This window comes from Trachemys scripta, chromosome 1 (assembly GCF_013100865.1).
Source record: "Trachemys scripta elegans isolate TJP31775 chromosome 1, CAS_Tse_1.0, whole genome shotgun sequence".
NCBI classification, from domain to species: domain Eukaryota; kingdom Metazoa; phylum Chordata; order Testudines; family Emydidae; genus Trachemys; species Trachemys scripta.
Genome location: NC_048298.1, coordinates 183,109,217 through 183,125,712, shown reverse-complemented (window position 1 = coordinate 183,125,712; position 16,496 = coordinate 183,109,217). Strand labels below are relative to the sequence as shown.

The 16,496-nt window shown below is 44.8% G+C and overlaps 1 protein-coding gene across 3 annotated transcripts in view; it reads right to left on the bottom strand.

Annotated features, from left to right (window-relative positions):
• Window positions 1-9,750: 9,750 nt before the first annotated feature.
• Window positions 9,751-16,496, bottom strand: part of USP16 (ubiquitin specific peptidase 16) — a 25,984-nt gene continuing 19,238 nt past the window's right edge. For 2 of the 3 annotated variants that reach the window (XM_034793319.1, XM_034793327.1), the window contains exons 12-18: window positions 15,840-15,896; window positions 14,303-14,476; window positions 12,971-13,631; window positions 12,175-12,269; window positions 10,750-10,836; window positions 10,229-10,385; window positions 9,751-10,105 (exon numbers count right to left, since the gene is read on the bottom strand). In XM_034793319.1, the coding sequence (XP_034649210.1) occupies window positions 9,984-10,105; window positions 10,229-10,385; window positions 10,750-10,836; window positions 12,175-12,269; window positions 12,971-13,631; window positions 14,303-14,476; window positions 15,840-15,896 (1,353 nt within the window). In that variant the 3' untranslated portion in view covers window positions 9,751-9,983. The remainder of the gene's footprint in view (window positions 10,106-10,228; window positions 10,386-10,749; window positions 10,837-12,174; window positions 12,270-12,970; window positions 13,632-14,302; window positions 14,477-15,839; window positions 15,897-16,496) is intronic. The other variant, XM_034793338.1, reaches the window with a different exon arrangement.

The window sequence follows — 16,496 nt, the reverse complement described above, 5'->3', positions numbered from 1 at the left end:
AGGCTATGATAGAAAGACTGGATGAATAGGCTAAAGGCAGATTCTGTCCACTTGCTGGTTCTCTAGCAGTTCAATCCATCATAAAAGTACCTCATGTTTGATTTCTTTTCAGTTTCATTCCAAAAACTTAAAGCTAAATAAACCTGAAGTTAGTCCTCATTTTTCTGCCCCAACTCACACTAACTTCTTTCCCAAGTGGAAAATGTTGGGTAAGCATGCAATGTGAGTGATCTGAGAAGGGAATGAGAACACAGGCCAATTCCTGCAGACAGTTAAGTAGCACTTCAGGGAGAACAGATTTTGACACAAGAATAGATTTTGGTTCTTCTTCGAGTGCTTGCTCATATCCATTCCATTAGGTGTGTGCGCGCCGCGTGCACGATCGTCGGAAGATTTTCTACCCTAGCAACACCAGCGGGTCGGCTGTGGAGCCCCCTAGAGTGGCGCCTTCATGGCGCTGAATATATACCCCAGCCGACCCGGCGCCCCCTCAGTTCCTTCTTACCGCCCCTGACGGTCGTTGGAACTGTGGAGCGCGGCATAGCTGTCCTCCACTCTCCCTAGCTTAGTTTGTTGTTCACAGTTGTAGTTATAGTTATAGTTCTAGTGTTTGTAGTTAAATAGTTAAGTAGTTTTAAAGTTGTTATAATAGTCCAGGGGACTAAGGGGGTCGTCTCCCCCTTTCTCCCGCGGGCCCGGGCTCATGCCCAAAGCTCCCGGCTTCAAGCAGTGCGCCTCCTGCGCTAAACCTATGCCCACGAGCGACCCGCACGACTCCTGTCTGAAGTGCCTGGGAGAGTCCCACCAAACAGATAAGTGCAAGATCTGTAAGGCCTTCAGACCAAGGACCAAGAAAGAGCGGGACTTTCGGCTCCGGCAACTCCTGATGGAGGCGGCACTTAGCCCGGACACTCCCTCTACGAGCCAGGCCCCGGCACCTAGCGCCTCGGTGCGCAGTGCCCCAGCAGCACCGGCAATGCCGACAGCGCGGGTGGTGTCGGACAAGCCTCCCCGGCACCGGACCTCGTCGGCACCGCAGCAGGTACCTCGACGCCGGTCATTATCCCCGGGGCATAAAAAAGCCCATAAGACGGGGGCCTCCGTGCCGAAGACGCCGGCTCCCCCAGTGCCGGGGGTAGAGCCGAGCCCGCCGGCGGAGCACCGGAAACAGGTGCCTCCAGCACTGTCGACTCCGGCACCGAGGCCGTTGAGTCCGGTGCAGATAGCGCCTCCACCGAGACCGGCGGTAATACAACTCCCGTCGACTCCGGAGACCTTCGTGGCGGCGAGAGACTTGATAGCTCTCACAGAGCCGGCACCGCCTCAACCACTGGCACCGACGGCACCGTTGACTCGCCCGGTCCAGTCAAGGGGGAAACCTGCCTTGATGCGCCCTCCATCACAAGGGCTGGAACCTCGGCACCGGTCCAGGTCCCGAAGCAGGTCCCCACGCCGCTCGCAGTCCCGGCACCGAATATCACCTCGGCACCGGTCGTACTCGTGGCCAAGATCTTCGTCGCGGCACCGTTCTACGTCTCGGCACCGCTATGATCGTCGGCACCGATCAACGTCGAGACGTAGTTCTCGGCACCGCTACGGTCGACGCTCGACGTCGAGAGGCCGCTCCCGGCACCGGGCATACTCCAGGTCCTCGTCGAGGTCCAGATCCGGCTCCCGGCACCGACGAGGTCATCGGCACCGATCGCGGTCCCGGCACCGTTCGCCGGCACCGCGCAGAGATAGATCATCTCCGGACCGGTACCGTGCGGCACCGCAGCCCACGGGAATCGTTTCGTCTCTCTCGGCACCACCATGGCCGTCAAGATCGGTGTCTCGCTCCTCGGAGGACCTGTCGAGATCGGCATACCCCCCTCAAGGGCAAGCCGAGGAACGGAACTTGGGCCATTGGCAGGAGATGGCAGAGGACCACTCTCATGGCCCATCTCACTGGTCGTTTTGGACCCCGTGGGCGTACCACCAGGAGCAAGGGGCTCCAATACCCTCAACCTCTCGCTCGGGTCACTCGGTTAGAAGGGCCCCAGAATCCACCATCTCTCGGCCTCCGCCAGGGGGCATGGAGGCTTCCGTGCCCACGCCACCCGACACCATAGATCCAAGTACAGGTGATGCTCCGGCCCAAGAGCAGGGGGATCAGGACCCCCCCTTGGATCCAGTACCACCGGAGGCATCTTCCTCTTCCTCTCCGGATGAGGCAGTGGCGGGCACATCATGTACAGGTTCCCCTCCGATAGATCTTCGGGCTCACCAGGATCTCCTGCGTAGGATGGCCCGTAATATGGACCTGCAGGCGGAGGAGATAGTGGAAGTGCAGGACCCTATCGTGAACATCCTCGGAGCGGATGCCCCATCGAGGGTAGCGTTACCCCTGATCCGCACGATACAGATCAATGCGGATACGATATGGCAAACTCCTGCCTCTATCCCACCCACAGCGAGAGGGGTGGAAAGGAAATACTTTGTCCCGTCTAAGGACTACGGGTACTTGTATACCCACCCCCAACCGTGTTCACTGGTGGTGGCATCAGTGAACGCAAGAGAGCGCCACGGTCAGCAGGCTGCAGCGCCTAAATCAAAAGAGGCTAAGCGGCTCGATTTGTTTGGCCGTAAGGTTTACTCAGCCGGAGGGCTGCAACTTAGAGCGGCGAACCAGCAGGCGCTCCTGAGCCGCTACAACTTTAACTCCTGGAACTCTATGGGGAAGTTTAAGGAGTTGATTCCCCAAGAGTCCAGGGAGGAGTTTGGAGCCATGGTAGAGGAGGGTAAGAAGGTGGCTCGGACCTCCTTGCAAGCCTCCTTGGACATAGCGGACTCGGCTGCGAGGACCCTGGCTTCGGGTATCGCTATGCGGAGGATCTCCTGGCTTCAGGTTTCGGGGTTGCCCCCGGAGCTGCAGCAAACCCTACAGGATCTGCCCTTTGAGGGACATGGATTGTTCTCGGACAAGACGGACTCTCGCCTGCAGAGCCTCAAGGACTCGAGAACAATCATGCGCTCCCTGGGGATGCATGTTGTGGGCCCTCAGCGCAGACCATTTAGGCCGCAGCCTCAGCGCTTCTACCCCCCCCGCCTCGTCAGAGACAGGACTCGGCCCGGAGGCGAGGGCGAGGTGGTAGAAGAAGGTGGACCGGCCCTCAACCCGGCCAGAACCAGGGGCCACCTAGACCACCTTCAGGCCCCAGGCAGAACTTTTGAAGGTGCGGTCGAGGACGGCGCCCCAGTCATCCCCCAGGATCCAGCCCCCTCCTTCCGGGATCGCCTCTCCCACTTCCACCGTGCTTGGTCCCTTATAACTTCGGACCGCTGGGTCCTCCGCACGGTGGAGAGGGGATACGCTATCCAGTTTTCTTCTATCCCCCCCTCCCACCCCCCTTCCCCGTCCCTCTTCAGGGACCCTTCTCACGAGCAACTTCTTATACAGGAGGTTTCTACGCTCCTGGCCATGGGGGCCATAGAGGAGGTTCCGATAGAGTTAAGGGGCAGGGGATTTTATTCCCGTTACTTCCTGATCCCCAAGTCCAAAGGAGGTCTGCGGCCCATCTTGGACTTGCGCGGACTCAACAAATTCGTAGTAAAGTTGAAGTTCCGCATGGTCTCTTTGGGGGCCATTATCCCTTCCCTCGATCCTGGAGACTGGTTCGCCGCCCTCGACATGAAAGACGCATACTTTCACATCTCAATTTACCCACCTCACAGACGCTTCCTGCGATTCGTGGTAAACACGGTGCACTACCAATTTGCAGTCCTTCCCTTCGGCCTATCCTCGGCCCCCAGAGTGTTCACGAAATGTATGGCTGTCGTGGCAGCGTACCTTCGTCGGCAAGGGATACAGGTGTTCCCGTACCTAGACGACTGGCTGGTGCGCGGTCGCACCAAGGAGCAAGTTCAAGCTCACGTCCACAGAATAGTGCACACATTCAACGAGTTGGGCATCCTACTCAACAAGGACAAATCCACTCTAGAACCTACCCAGAGAATAGATTTCATCGGCGCAGTTCTAGATTCCAGACGTGCACAAGCCATCCTGCCAGACAACCGATTTGGCACCATCACGAGCCTCATTCAAGGGCTACAGGCCTTCCCAACTACCACGGTGAGGTCGTGCCTTACCCTGCTGGGTCACATGGCTTCCTGCACGTACGTAACCAGGCATGCCAGACTTCGGCTTCGCCCACTCCAGACCTGGGTGTCATCAATATACCGTCCACATCGGGACAGCCTGAACATGGTGGTCACGGTCCCGAACTCGGTCCTGGCCTCCCTCACCTGGTGGCTAGATCACAATGTGGTCTGCGAGGGGATGCCATTTCACGCCCCACAACCCTCTCTGCACCTGGTCACAGACGCTTCATCTCTGGGTTGGGGCGCCCATCTCAACGAACACCATACCCAGGGCCTGTGGACTGCACCCCAGTTAGCCCTGCATATCAATGTTTGGGAACTGATGGCGGTACGCCTGGCGTGCCAAGCATTCCTCAATCTCCTACGCGGCCGTTGTGTGTTAGTTCTCATCGACAACACCACGGCCATGTTTTACATCAACAAGCAAGGAGGAGCACGTTCGTCAATTCTATGCCAAGAGGCCATTCGCCTGTGGGACTTCTGCATTGCCCACTCAATCCACCTCACGACATCGTTCCTCCCTGGAGTCCAGAACACTCTAGCGGACCGACTCAGCAGGTCCTTCCAGACGCACGAGTGGTCTATCCGTCCGGACATCATACATTCCATCTTCCGGAGGTGGGGGTTTCCCCAGATAGACCTGTTTGCATCTCGAGACAACAGGAAGTGCCACGTGTTCTGCTCCCTACAAGGTCGAGCTCCGGGCTCCCTCTCGGATGCGTTTCTCCTTCCCTGGAAAGACCACTTGTTTTATGCCTTCCCTCCGTTTCCTCTGGTCCACAAGGTACTGCTCAAATTGCGCAGAGACCAGGCACAGGTAATTCTGATCGCTCCAGCGTGGCCGAGACAACATTGGTACACCACACTGTTGGAACTCTCGGTTCAGACACCGATCCCGCTTCCATTATGTCCGGATCTCATCTCTCAGGACCACGGCCGGCTGCGTCACCCCGACCTGCAATCACTCCACCTCACAGCGTGGCTGCTCCATGGTTCACCCAGGCAGAGCGGCAATGCTCGCACTCTGTCCAACAGATTCTGCTGAGCAGTAGGAAGCCCTCAACACGAGCCACGTATTTGGCCAAGTGGAAGCGGTTCTCCTGTTGGTGCGAACAACGAGCCACGTCCCCGTTACAGGCACCTATTCCTCTCATATTGGAATATCTCCTCTCCCTAAAACAGCAAGGGTTGGCGATATCTTCAATCAGAGTTCACCTGGCTGCTATATCAGCCTTTCACCCAGGGGAACTCGCGTCCTCGGTATTCTCTAACCCGATGGTCGTTAGATTCCTCAAGGGCTTAGACCGGACGTACCCACAACAGCGTCATCCCGTCCCGACGTGGGACCTCAACCTGGTTCTCTCCAAACTCACAGGTCCTCCATTCGAACCACTAGCCACCTGTTCACTTTTGTACCTATCCTGGAAGACAGCCTTCCTCGTAGCCATCACCTCAGCAAGGCGCGTTTCTGAACTCAGGGCGCTTACATCCGAGCCCCCTTATACAGTTTTCCATAAGGATAAAGTGCAGCTTTGTCCACATCCTGCCTTTCTCCCTAAGGTGGTTTCTCCATTTCATATCAACCAGGACATATTTCTCCCGGTCTTTTATCCCAAACCACATGCCACCCGCCAGGATCAACGTTTGCATTCCCTGGACGTACGCAGGGCCCTGGCCTTCTATATTGACCGCACAAAGCACTTTAGAAAGACTACGCAACTCTTCGTTGCAGTGGCCGACCGAATGAAAGGCTCACCGGTCTCCTCACAACGCCTATCCTCCTGGATTAAGTCTTGCATCCGGACTTGCTATGACCTGGCAGGTGTCTCAGCACCGCACCTCACCGCTCACTCCACGAGGGCCCAAGCCTCCTCGACTGCTTTCCTGGCACATGTTCCGATACAGGACATTTGTAGAGCGGCGGTTTGGTCATCAGTCCACACGTTTACAGCTCACTATGCACTAGTGCAACAGTCCAGGGATGATGCTGCATTCGGATCAGCGGTTTTGCACACAGCAATGTCTCACTCCGACCCCACCACCTAAGTTGGGCTTGGGAGTCACCTAAGGGAATGGATATGAGCAAGCACTCGAAGAAGAAAAGACGGTTACTCACCGTTGTAACTGTTGTTCTTCGAGATGTGTTGCTCATATCCATTCCAAACCCGCCCCCCGTCCCCACTGTCGGAGTAGCCGGCAAGAAGGAACTGAGGGGGTGCCGGGTCGGCTGGGGTATATATTCAGCGCCATGAAGGCGCCACTCTAGGGGGCTCCACAGCCGACCCGCCGGTGTTGCTAGGGTAGAAAATCTTCCGACGATCGTGCACGCGGCGCGCACACACCTAATGGAATGGATATGAGCAACACATCTCGAAGAACAACAGTTACAACGGTGAGTAACCATCTTTTCCTTCTGTTTTTTCACACCTGGTATAAGCAGAATCTTATTCATTTTTGTCCCTTAAACTCTGAGCACTTAAAGGGAAAAAAAATAAACAAGGTTGATTTACACATGCAAACAAAACAACGCTCTCCCTTTCTTCTACCATAGCTTTAAACACCAGACCTGATGTAACAAGGGTGTCACTATAGCAGCCTTGGTTGGACTGTTCTTTTGAAAGATCCATAATCATTCTTTTAAGATGCTGATTTTCAATGAAGTCTTTTTGTTCAGGGGGGCAGAGAACACAACAGGGAATAGCTGTTTTGTCAACTCCTAGTCATTCAAAAGCTGAAAAGCTTTACATTGTTTAATGTTTGTATAGTGATTTTGAAGGGTCAACAAGTGCTAAATATTATGACTGGGCAACCATCTAAAGATCTGTCACTTCTAGCTTACAGAAAGCTTAAACAAATGCAAACATAGGGGGCTGGTGCATATAGAACTCCTCCTTTAAAAAACCTCATGTCAGGAGCTGCTGATCACACATTCTAGAATAGATAATACTTAGTCCTGGCATGAGTGCAGGGGACCAGACTAGATGACCTCCTGAGGTCCCTTCCAGTCCTATGATTCTAATTGTAGAAGAGCTTAGTGACAGAATGGCCTGATGTGGTGAATCACTGGAGATTAATTACACAAACTGGGTATCATCCCACAAGTAATATTTGGGTTCAATTTGAAAACTAATTCATTGTCCTCAGCTAGTGCAACACCAGGAGGTACTTTTCAGAGCAAGACAGCCTAAAATACAATGCCACCCAATGTAATTTTCCCACTACTACTTCCTCTACTTCAAGGGATTTTACACCTGAGTAGGGTTTTTTTTTTTACATAATAAAAGCTGGCTGCCTCCCAGAGAGAGAGAGGGTATGTGGTGTAGAGTCCATAGCTTGGGGGAAACACCTGCAGGGCTTGGCTTTGCACTGTGCCATGTGGAGAGCTGAGGGTAGAAGCACAAGGTTGAAAGAGATGAGCAGGATGGGGAATGTTGCAGTGTTCATCCCCATACAGATGAGCACTCCACGACCTAGCAGGAAGGAGGCCTAAGTGGACAGCTTGGCATCCCTCATGCTATCTCTTACTCAGAAGAGTATGTTTGACAAATTGAGTGTAGAACAAACTTGTTAATTTTATATAAATAAATATGTAAGTATGTATGTAGATAAATGTTTGATGACTTTTTTTTTGCAATATGTAATTCATACTTAGGCCCCCTCATAATCTTAATGCAGGCCTGGTTGGAGGGACCTGGTGGAAGCCCCCCACTTCAGGTATGGTAAGGTCCCGGTAATGGATTTGCTGGAGGGACTTGGATAGGACAAAAGGGGGAGCTGGTAAAAGCCCCCTGGGTAATTATGGAATAACAGTGTATCTGCAGGGTAGTCCCAGCATCTAATAATAAAGTTGTAGCCTAATTAAACCCACATCAAATGTCTCCGGTCCTCCTTTCAGCATAGCCAGACAAGCAATGTGTTTTTGTGCTGAATGTTTTACTTGCTGTTAATTTTAGATATGGGCTGACTACCTTTAACTTTCACATTAGTTTTACTATGAAACTGAACTTATGTGAGGTCCTGGCCAAGAACCTTCCTCTTAAAATGAAAAGGCACTGTTCCCTAGAAAGACACAATCAATGTTTCATGTTAAGTATTTCTGTGGTACAGGTCTAGTAGCCTTTCTGCGGTACAGGTCTAGTAGCCTTTCTGCACTCTCTACTCAAGAGGGCAGAGCCTAACCCTATACAAATCCATTAAGAAAGTAAGGTACATGGTTGTGGTACATAAAATCTCAATAAACTACACTTTTCCCACACCTTGCTTTTTGCTTGAAAACCTTGAGGGGTAAATAAGTCAAACAATAGGGCTATAGCCCCTATTATGTGATCTATCCAAAAGAGCATCTATATACTCAAGTGTCAAGGAAACATACCAGCTTTTGGCCCACACTGCTGTAGTCAATAAGGTATCCTAGTTAAATGTGTAGGACATTGGGTTGGGAATCAACCCTTTATTATATTCCCTGCCCAATTACAAGCCTGTTGTGTGACCTTCCCTTTTCTGTGCCTATATTTCCCCTCCCAACCTGTCTAGATTTTCAGCATAGATTCTATCTACTTACTATACGTTTGTACCACACTTGGCCCACTAGGATGCTGATCTCAGAACATTTACAGTAGATGTTTAATCCTTGTCTGCTCCTTAGCTTTTCTTTGATGCTGTACTCTGCTGAACACTGCAAAGTTCAATTCTATATCCATTCCACCTTCAGGCTCAGACTGCTATCAATAGTAGCTGACATCAGATAAAAGTCAAGTGAACACATTTTACAGAATCCACTATAGAGTGATTAGATGGCAACAATTTTTGTTCACTCAAACCTGAGCTGAGTGAAATTGGAACTGAAAAAGTTTGAATGAAATGAAATGAAAGTTTAGCCATTGCATTATTACTACTAAATTAGCTTGACCAGCTTTTCTGAACAGTACACTATCCACAGTCAAAGTGAGAAGTGATATTCTATAAGCAGTAGATTCTACCCTGAGTAATAATAATAAAAGTCCAAATTTTAAGGTACAGCTCAACCATGCAAACTGCCTTTACGAAGATTATGCAGTGTACTTGTAGCCATCTGGGGCCCAGCACATTAGAGAGACAAGGTGGGTGAGGTAATTTCTTTTATTGGACCAACTTCTGTTGGTGAGAGAGACAAGCTTTTGAGCCACCCAGAGCTCTTCTTCAGGGCTGGAAAAGGTACTCCCAGCATCACAGCAAAATTCAAGGTGGAAGAGATTGTTCAGCATAAGTAGTTGGCACATAATGTAAGGGACCCTGCAAAGTAGGGTACAATAGGCTCTGAAGAAGAGTTCCGTGTGGATTGAAAGCTTGCCTTTCACCAACAGAAGTTGGTCCAATAATGTATTACCTAACCCAACTTCTCTCTACAAAGGTGAGTTTTGTTCTATACCACGACATTCCAGAGTGTAAGTAGCTACATGTGGCTAGTTAATGAGGTCCTTTATCAAAAATTCTAGCAGTGTCTTAAAGAATTAAATGCAGGAAAGTTTCTGGAGAGTCAAACACCACTCAAAACAATTAATATGAGAAATATGTTGATTGCCAGAAGTAATTGTTCAAAGGAGTCAAATAAATGGTTCAGACCTGAAGTTATGTTATGGAAAAAGACAAAATAGCTTTTTATTTAAAAGCAATGGAACTATTGGAAAAGTATAAGTTAATATTTCATCTGCCAGTATTTCTAGGAAGCATGAGATTTCTGCAGTAGACAGTTTCAAGTCTAATTGAACATGATTTACAAATCATTTTTCTCTGATTTAACATTTCTTTATTTTAAGATGTTTAAAAACCATAAAGTATTGTGTGAGGAACACATCCCAGGTTAATTATAGCAGTCGTTCGTAGAACAGGAGATAAGCTTGTGAGTTCAGCACTTTAGATACAGCTACAGGTTGCACATGGGTATCACTGATGTGAAACCACTGTCCCGCTGATTCAGTTTCTAAAGCTGTTAACAAAAATTTTAAAAAATCTTAAAAGTAATGCTGAAGCAGAAATGTCACAAGTTACTACCAGTTTAGAGAAATTCCATTTAAGATTGGACTGTTGTGAAAATACTGGTGACACTTACCTTGGGGAATTTCACCACGGAGGACAAGATCAGAAAGATGGTTTCTCAGAGTTCTCATCTTGGCATAGGCAGTGTAGTGTCCAGACCTCATTGTGCCACTATGTTCAACCACCCCATATAGAGAGTACAATACTCTTTTATTCCCTTCAGCAACGTTCTGTGAAGTGACAATTTTGTTATAGTGCCAGTGTAGTACAGATATTGAGATTCAACCTAGCTGAAATGTCAGCCTTTCAGACCAGTGTGTTTTGATTCCATTGTTCTGTACTGAGTCAGTTCTGATTCCGCTTGTCAGCGTAGAAGCAATGTGTTAATGACTATGACTTAACATAAAAGCTTAACTATACATTAAATGATAAGGTCAGTGAAATTTTGGGATATGGTATGGGGAGATTCTGATTAATGGCTGACTGTTTTGAGAACATACTAAACAGTTTTTGAAAACAAACACACACCTCTTGCTGTAAGGGTTGACCGATCCAACTATTTGAAAAAGAATTAAAGGATTTTTTTTTACTTGCCTTGCATTTAATTGCACAGAAAGGAGCCAAGTCTATCACTTCTGGAAACTTTATGTGTTTGTTAACTTTATGTAGATTAAATCCTGCCTAGAAATAAGAAAGATAGAAATGAAGAAACACAAACAGGACTTTAAATCTTGACATATATAAGCAGGTGATAGAAGTCTGTTCTGAAAAGGTTACAAGTTTAGTTATTTTAAAAAATTCCAACAAGACTTCAAAGATTCATTTAGAGCACAACCAACCTTTGGATGGAAAACAAAGTTGGGAGGTAGGGAAGAGGAAAGACAGACTATTATTTCAAACAGTCATGCTTTTCGGTTCTTTATGGCCATGTTCCAATTTTCCTCCTGTCTATGGTTTCTCTACACATTTCTATGGAGCATAGGGCTACGTGGCTGTTTAATTTACAGATTTTAGCATGTATTGGCATTAATGACAATAGCAGTACAGTTAGAAGAAGAGTATATTTTTAAAAATTCTAGTTGGAGGACACCTCTGATCCATTGCTAAAGACAGTGCAGAAAGGTTGTCTATACTACATTCTCCAGCCTGGTTTTAAAAGTCTCAAGTGATGAGTCTTCTATCACTTCCATTCAAATGCTATTCTACAGCTCAATGGGTACTAATGTTGAACATCAAGAAAAGCTTCCCCAGCTTCTTTCCTTTAATTTAATCACAAATATATCCCACTGGATCATTTTACACAATTCCGCTCACTCCCTGGAGTTTCAGCTACTTAGACAGTTATATCCCTACTTGATTGTTTGGCCATGGTGCATTACATAATTATTAATTTTAAACTTTTAAGTCAATCCTTTCTGATATTCATTTCCCCCTTCTCATTTCTCTCTAGTTTATCGCTGTTTTTCTGATATTGAAGAGCTCCAAACTGAAAGCCATAATCTAGGTACAGAGGGAATATAACCTCTGTAGTTAATATGATGCTCTGTATATTCACACCCTTTCAAAATACATGATCACATTGCAAGCTTGTATCTAATTTACTGCTCACCACCAGCATTTAGATGTCTTTTAGCTGTACTGCTTTCTATTTATGTATTTCTTAGAGTGAATCTCTGTTGCAGATCATCCTTCTCCATATTTAGTAAGTTTGTTTTTCAGCATGAGTCAATTTATTTTTTGTCTATATTTCTTAATTCTACATTTCTGGTAGTTAAATTGTTTTAATAAATGTCTCTTTGCTAGAAGAACTCAAGAATTCTAAGAACTATTACAGAAAGCAAGAGTAACAGGAATAAATGCATCAGGAATATTTCTCACATTACCTATATATTACTTCTAAAGTTGTAGAAAGAATAGTAGTTAATGGAACAACTTTATACAGAAGTCAAGATCCATTAACTTCCATGGGTTATTACTAAATAAAATTTTAAAATATGAGAGTTAACCAGTTAATAATACCTGTTGAAATCTCTTTAAGTGAAGTGTTAAAATTGGAGGAGCAAGAGAAATTAACATTTGCTTTTTGGCATTAGTATAAATATGCTTCTTCTCACCTAAAGGAAAGAGAGAGCACCATTGGTTAGATAGTCAAGAATAATGCAATAACAACATATAAAATTTTTCTAATATGAAAGTGAGTAAAATCACGTACTAGGACTGGAAACAATTTATTTAATCCATCATTATAATATGTTTAAGACACTGATGATTTCCCTTCAAAATTATAAATGTTTACAAGCTGCTATCTTCATGATGGTCCTAGTTCAAGAGATTAACTAGTGTATATCACATCACCACCTCATCTGCTTGAATAGGGTGAGTTTTAACATTCATTTCTAGGACTTCTACAGAATTACATGCTGAATGGTGCTTTTATTAGTCTGCTGGGCAAATTTCTGCATGTTCTCCTCCTATGGCTCATGTGTTATAGTAATTTTAAAAGTTTAAGATTTAAAGAGTTTAAAAAATTGCTTCATGTTCCATCCTACTATAGAGCCAGACGGTGAGCCCCCTTGCTCTATACCGATGGTAACTTACAAGTAGTTCCACTGAAGACAATGGGACTACTCATGAGTAAGTGCTCACTAATAGGAGTAAGGGGTTCAGTCTGGCCCTTAAATACTGAGTATCAATAGATCCAAGAGAAACTACCCATGCAAACCTGTTTAAAAACAAGCACAAAGAATTAAGATAGCAGATACAGACAGATTTAGAGTTGGTTTTCTAGTTTGTAAGTAAAACTTAATTGGCATACTTTTTCCACTAGTCTTTGGTCCATAATGTCTTTGTGTACATACATCACAGAGCAATTTATTGATCTCACTGAGTTTCTCATTACGAGTGAACTGATATAAACAATGAAGGACTGAACCTTCTTCTATGTTTAGGTCTTCCCTGTTTGCAAGAGTACGAAATGCTGTTTCTGGGTCCTCATTCACCACCTCATATGTCTTTAACTCAGCCATATGAAGGTCATCCAAGATATCCATATCAGAGTCAGTAACAACATCTAAGTATAATTTTTCTAAGTTAGTAGCAAGTTCCTCCTCTTCCCCATGATAATCTTCTTTAACAGATAGATTGTCAAGTCCACTAATACACTCAGTAGTAGAAACTAAGCCTTTCATAGCAACATCCATATTGGTTTCATTATCTTCATATTCTTGTTCTGGATTTTTTATACTTTCATGGGCACTATGTACATCTGTACTATTCTCTTGATCATTTAAATCTTTCTGATTTAAGCAAAGTTCTTCACACTGACTGGAAGATTCCTCCTCTTTTTTCAGGTCAGTGACTTCAGAGTTTATTTCTCCCTTTGTTTCTTTATCTTCCTTCACATTTTCTTCAGATTGTTCCATAGAACTGATTATCTGAAGCACCTTTCCTTGAATTTTTTGCTGTCGACGCTGATTCTACAAATAAAAATATGCAGTGTACTGTACAATATTGTATAAAAGCAGAGAAAAAGTTGCTGTATTTTTATCTGCTATGCACCATTTATTTTGGAAATACCTTATTACTTCAAGCAACAGGAGTTGCCATTTAAAAAGAGAATGATCTAATTTAGCGATCATAACAATTAGAGGGCATCAACTCAAAATGATTATGGTCAGTATCACTCTCACTCAACTTTTCAGATGCAGTCCTCCCACACTTCCAATTAGAATACCCATCCTGCAATCCAAATCTGAATTTCTTTTATGTCCCCAAAATGTTTTTTCTTGCCTATATTCCTCCAGAACCATTTAAGTGCTTCTCTTGCAGTCACTGACAAAAGAAAAGCCTTCTGGTGTATGTTAATGCTGTTTTAGTCAGGCAGCACATGACAAACTAGTTCAGCAGTTCTGGGCATATTAACTGGTGCTGCATTAGGAAAGCAGGCAACAGAAAATAAATACAACTTCGCAACAGGTAAAATAAGATATTTGTTCCTGTAAGCTTTGCACTTGAGTGGGGAGAAATTATTAGTTGTCCCCTTGCAAATGATCATCCTACACACAAAGTGGACTAAACAAAAAGTCTAGCATTTTATCTTATGCCCAGGGTGAAAGTGCTTAATATTTATTTTTGCATCATAACCAACCTTGGCTTGCTTTTTGGCCTGTTTCTTTGCTTTCTTCTGCAGGTGCTTACTTGCACCAGGATTATCACCCCTTTCCTTCATATAACTGTCATTGTCTTCATCCTCTTCATCATCTTCATCCTCCTTTTCCTTCATCTTTTTAACGTTTTTCTCATTTGAACTTTTCTTAACACTCTAAAAATCAAAACAGATTTGATCAAACAAACATGGTGCCACCATCATAGTTTCAAGGACAAAGACTTCAGATTAAAGATTTAATTTAATATCAGTTGTTATTTTGAAAAAAAAACAAAACAAACAACAAAAATAATATCGCCCCTTCCCCTCCAAAAATTGGGGAGAGAATGGCATATTATTAAGAATTTTAAAATTAAGCTGCTGATTTTTTAGGTATTGTAACAAAACATTCTCACACACACACACACATATTAAGAGCCTGATTCCGCTGCTCTTACTCTTATTGAGTAGTACCTTACTCCACAAGCAATCCCACTGAAATCTATGCTTGCAGAGTACAATATTACTCATTGTGAGTCAGGATGGCAGAACCAAGCCATAAACATTTAAAGATGGAACTTAACGTTCAAGTTTACTGATATGAATCTCACTGAATCCACAAAAGATACTAAATATTTTAGATAGTTTAGAATAACTTCAATAAATAGGTAGTAAGTGTTTGCAGGATCAGGCGCTCTATTTGCTTCTATTAATATGAAAAAAAAAAGGCCAGTCAATGCAGGAGCATTTTATCCAAACATCCTTTGGATGAAATATGTATTTTTAAAGTTTCTTCCCTTAGTGTGGTGTTTTTTTTTTTTTAAGTGTAGTACTACTTACATATGTTTTGAAGATAAAAGGAGGTATAATGTGTGTGCTGATGGCAAAAATGAAACAGACAGATATAAATCTAAAACAAAAACTATTTTTAGATTGATCAGTTAAATAAGTGCTCTAACCATATGTTTCTTCACCTTGATAGTATATGATAAGGCTCTGAGTATCACTATTAGATAGGAAGCCTCCATTACTGTCCCCAGTGCAGTAAATAGACAGGAACTTACTATTTGAAGAGCCGTCTAATTTGCCTCAGGAAAGTATGGCTATTGACACATTAATATCATGAGATCTATTTAAATTTTAGACTCATGACACTGAAGAATTCCTAAATGCTTACCTGAGATAACATTCTTTACAAGTCAGCCAGCCTTTCGGCATAGCAGATTTTTTCTGACCAAGGTACTAACTAATGATAGGAAGATTAGCAGATATGGCAGTAAAATCACCAATGCCCTGCCTACAGTAGCATTTGCAACCATCAGATAATTTTCAAAGAGGGCTTGTGTAGCCACTGCCTGTAGAACTTACCTTAAGGAAATGCATTGTTATTCTCTATCATTTTATTGTGCGACTTTATTTGGGAAGTTTATTGAAGATAAGCACCTTTTGAAATTACGTACTTTTTAAAAACTTCCTCTCTAAGATCCAGCTAACAACTGCACACCAAAACGAATATAAAAAAAATACCTCCGATTCTTACCTGATCATCTAACACAGGCAGTGACAAATCAAGGAAAGACTCATGGACCAAGGACACCTTAAGCAAACAGATTTTACTTAATATAATTAGAGAAACTTTGTTTTTATTAGTTAGAAGTTTAAACACAAATTAGAAGCTAGCACTCCACTATGGATGTAATGGGGGCAGGGGAGAACAGCTCACCATATCTTGAAGTCTAGTCATTTATTTACATTCCTACCTATGGACTTAAGCTCTTAACTTTAGGCACTTAAAAAAAAAAAAAAAAAAGGTCCTGTCTTAGAATTTTTTGAATGTAGCATCTTTGCCATTTGTTTCCCTTCTCTTTTGCCTGTTTCTGGGATAGCACCCACTGCATGCTCTTACTTGCACATACAAATTATGATCGTTATATTTATATACCTCGACCTCGATATAACACTATCCTCGGGAGCCAAAAAAATCTTACTGCGTTATAGGTGAAACCGCGTTATATCGAACTTGCTTTGATCCGCCGGAGTGCGCAGCCCCGCCCCCCAGGAGCACTGCTTTACCGCGTTATATCCGAATTTGTGTTATATCGGGTCGCGTTATATTGGGGTAGAGGTGTATTTACAAAACAGGAACCCATGAACCAAAACCAACATCCCTACTAAATCTCATAACTCAAGATCCCTG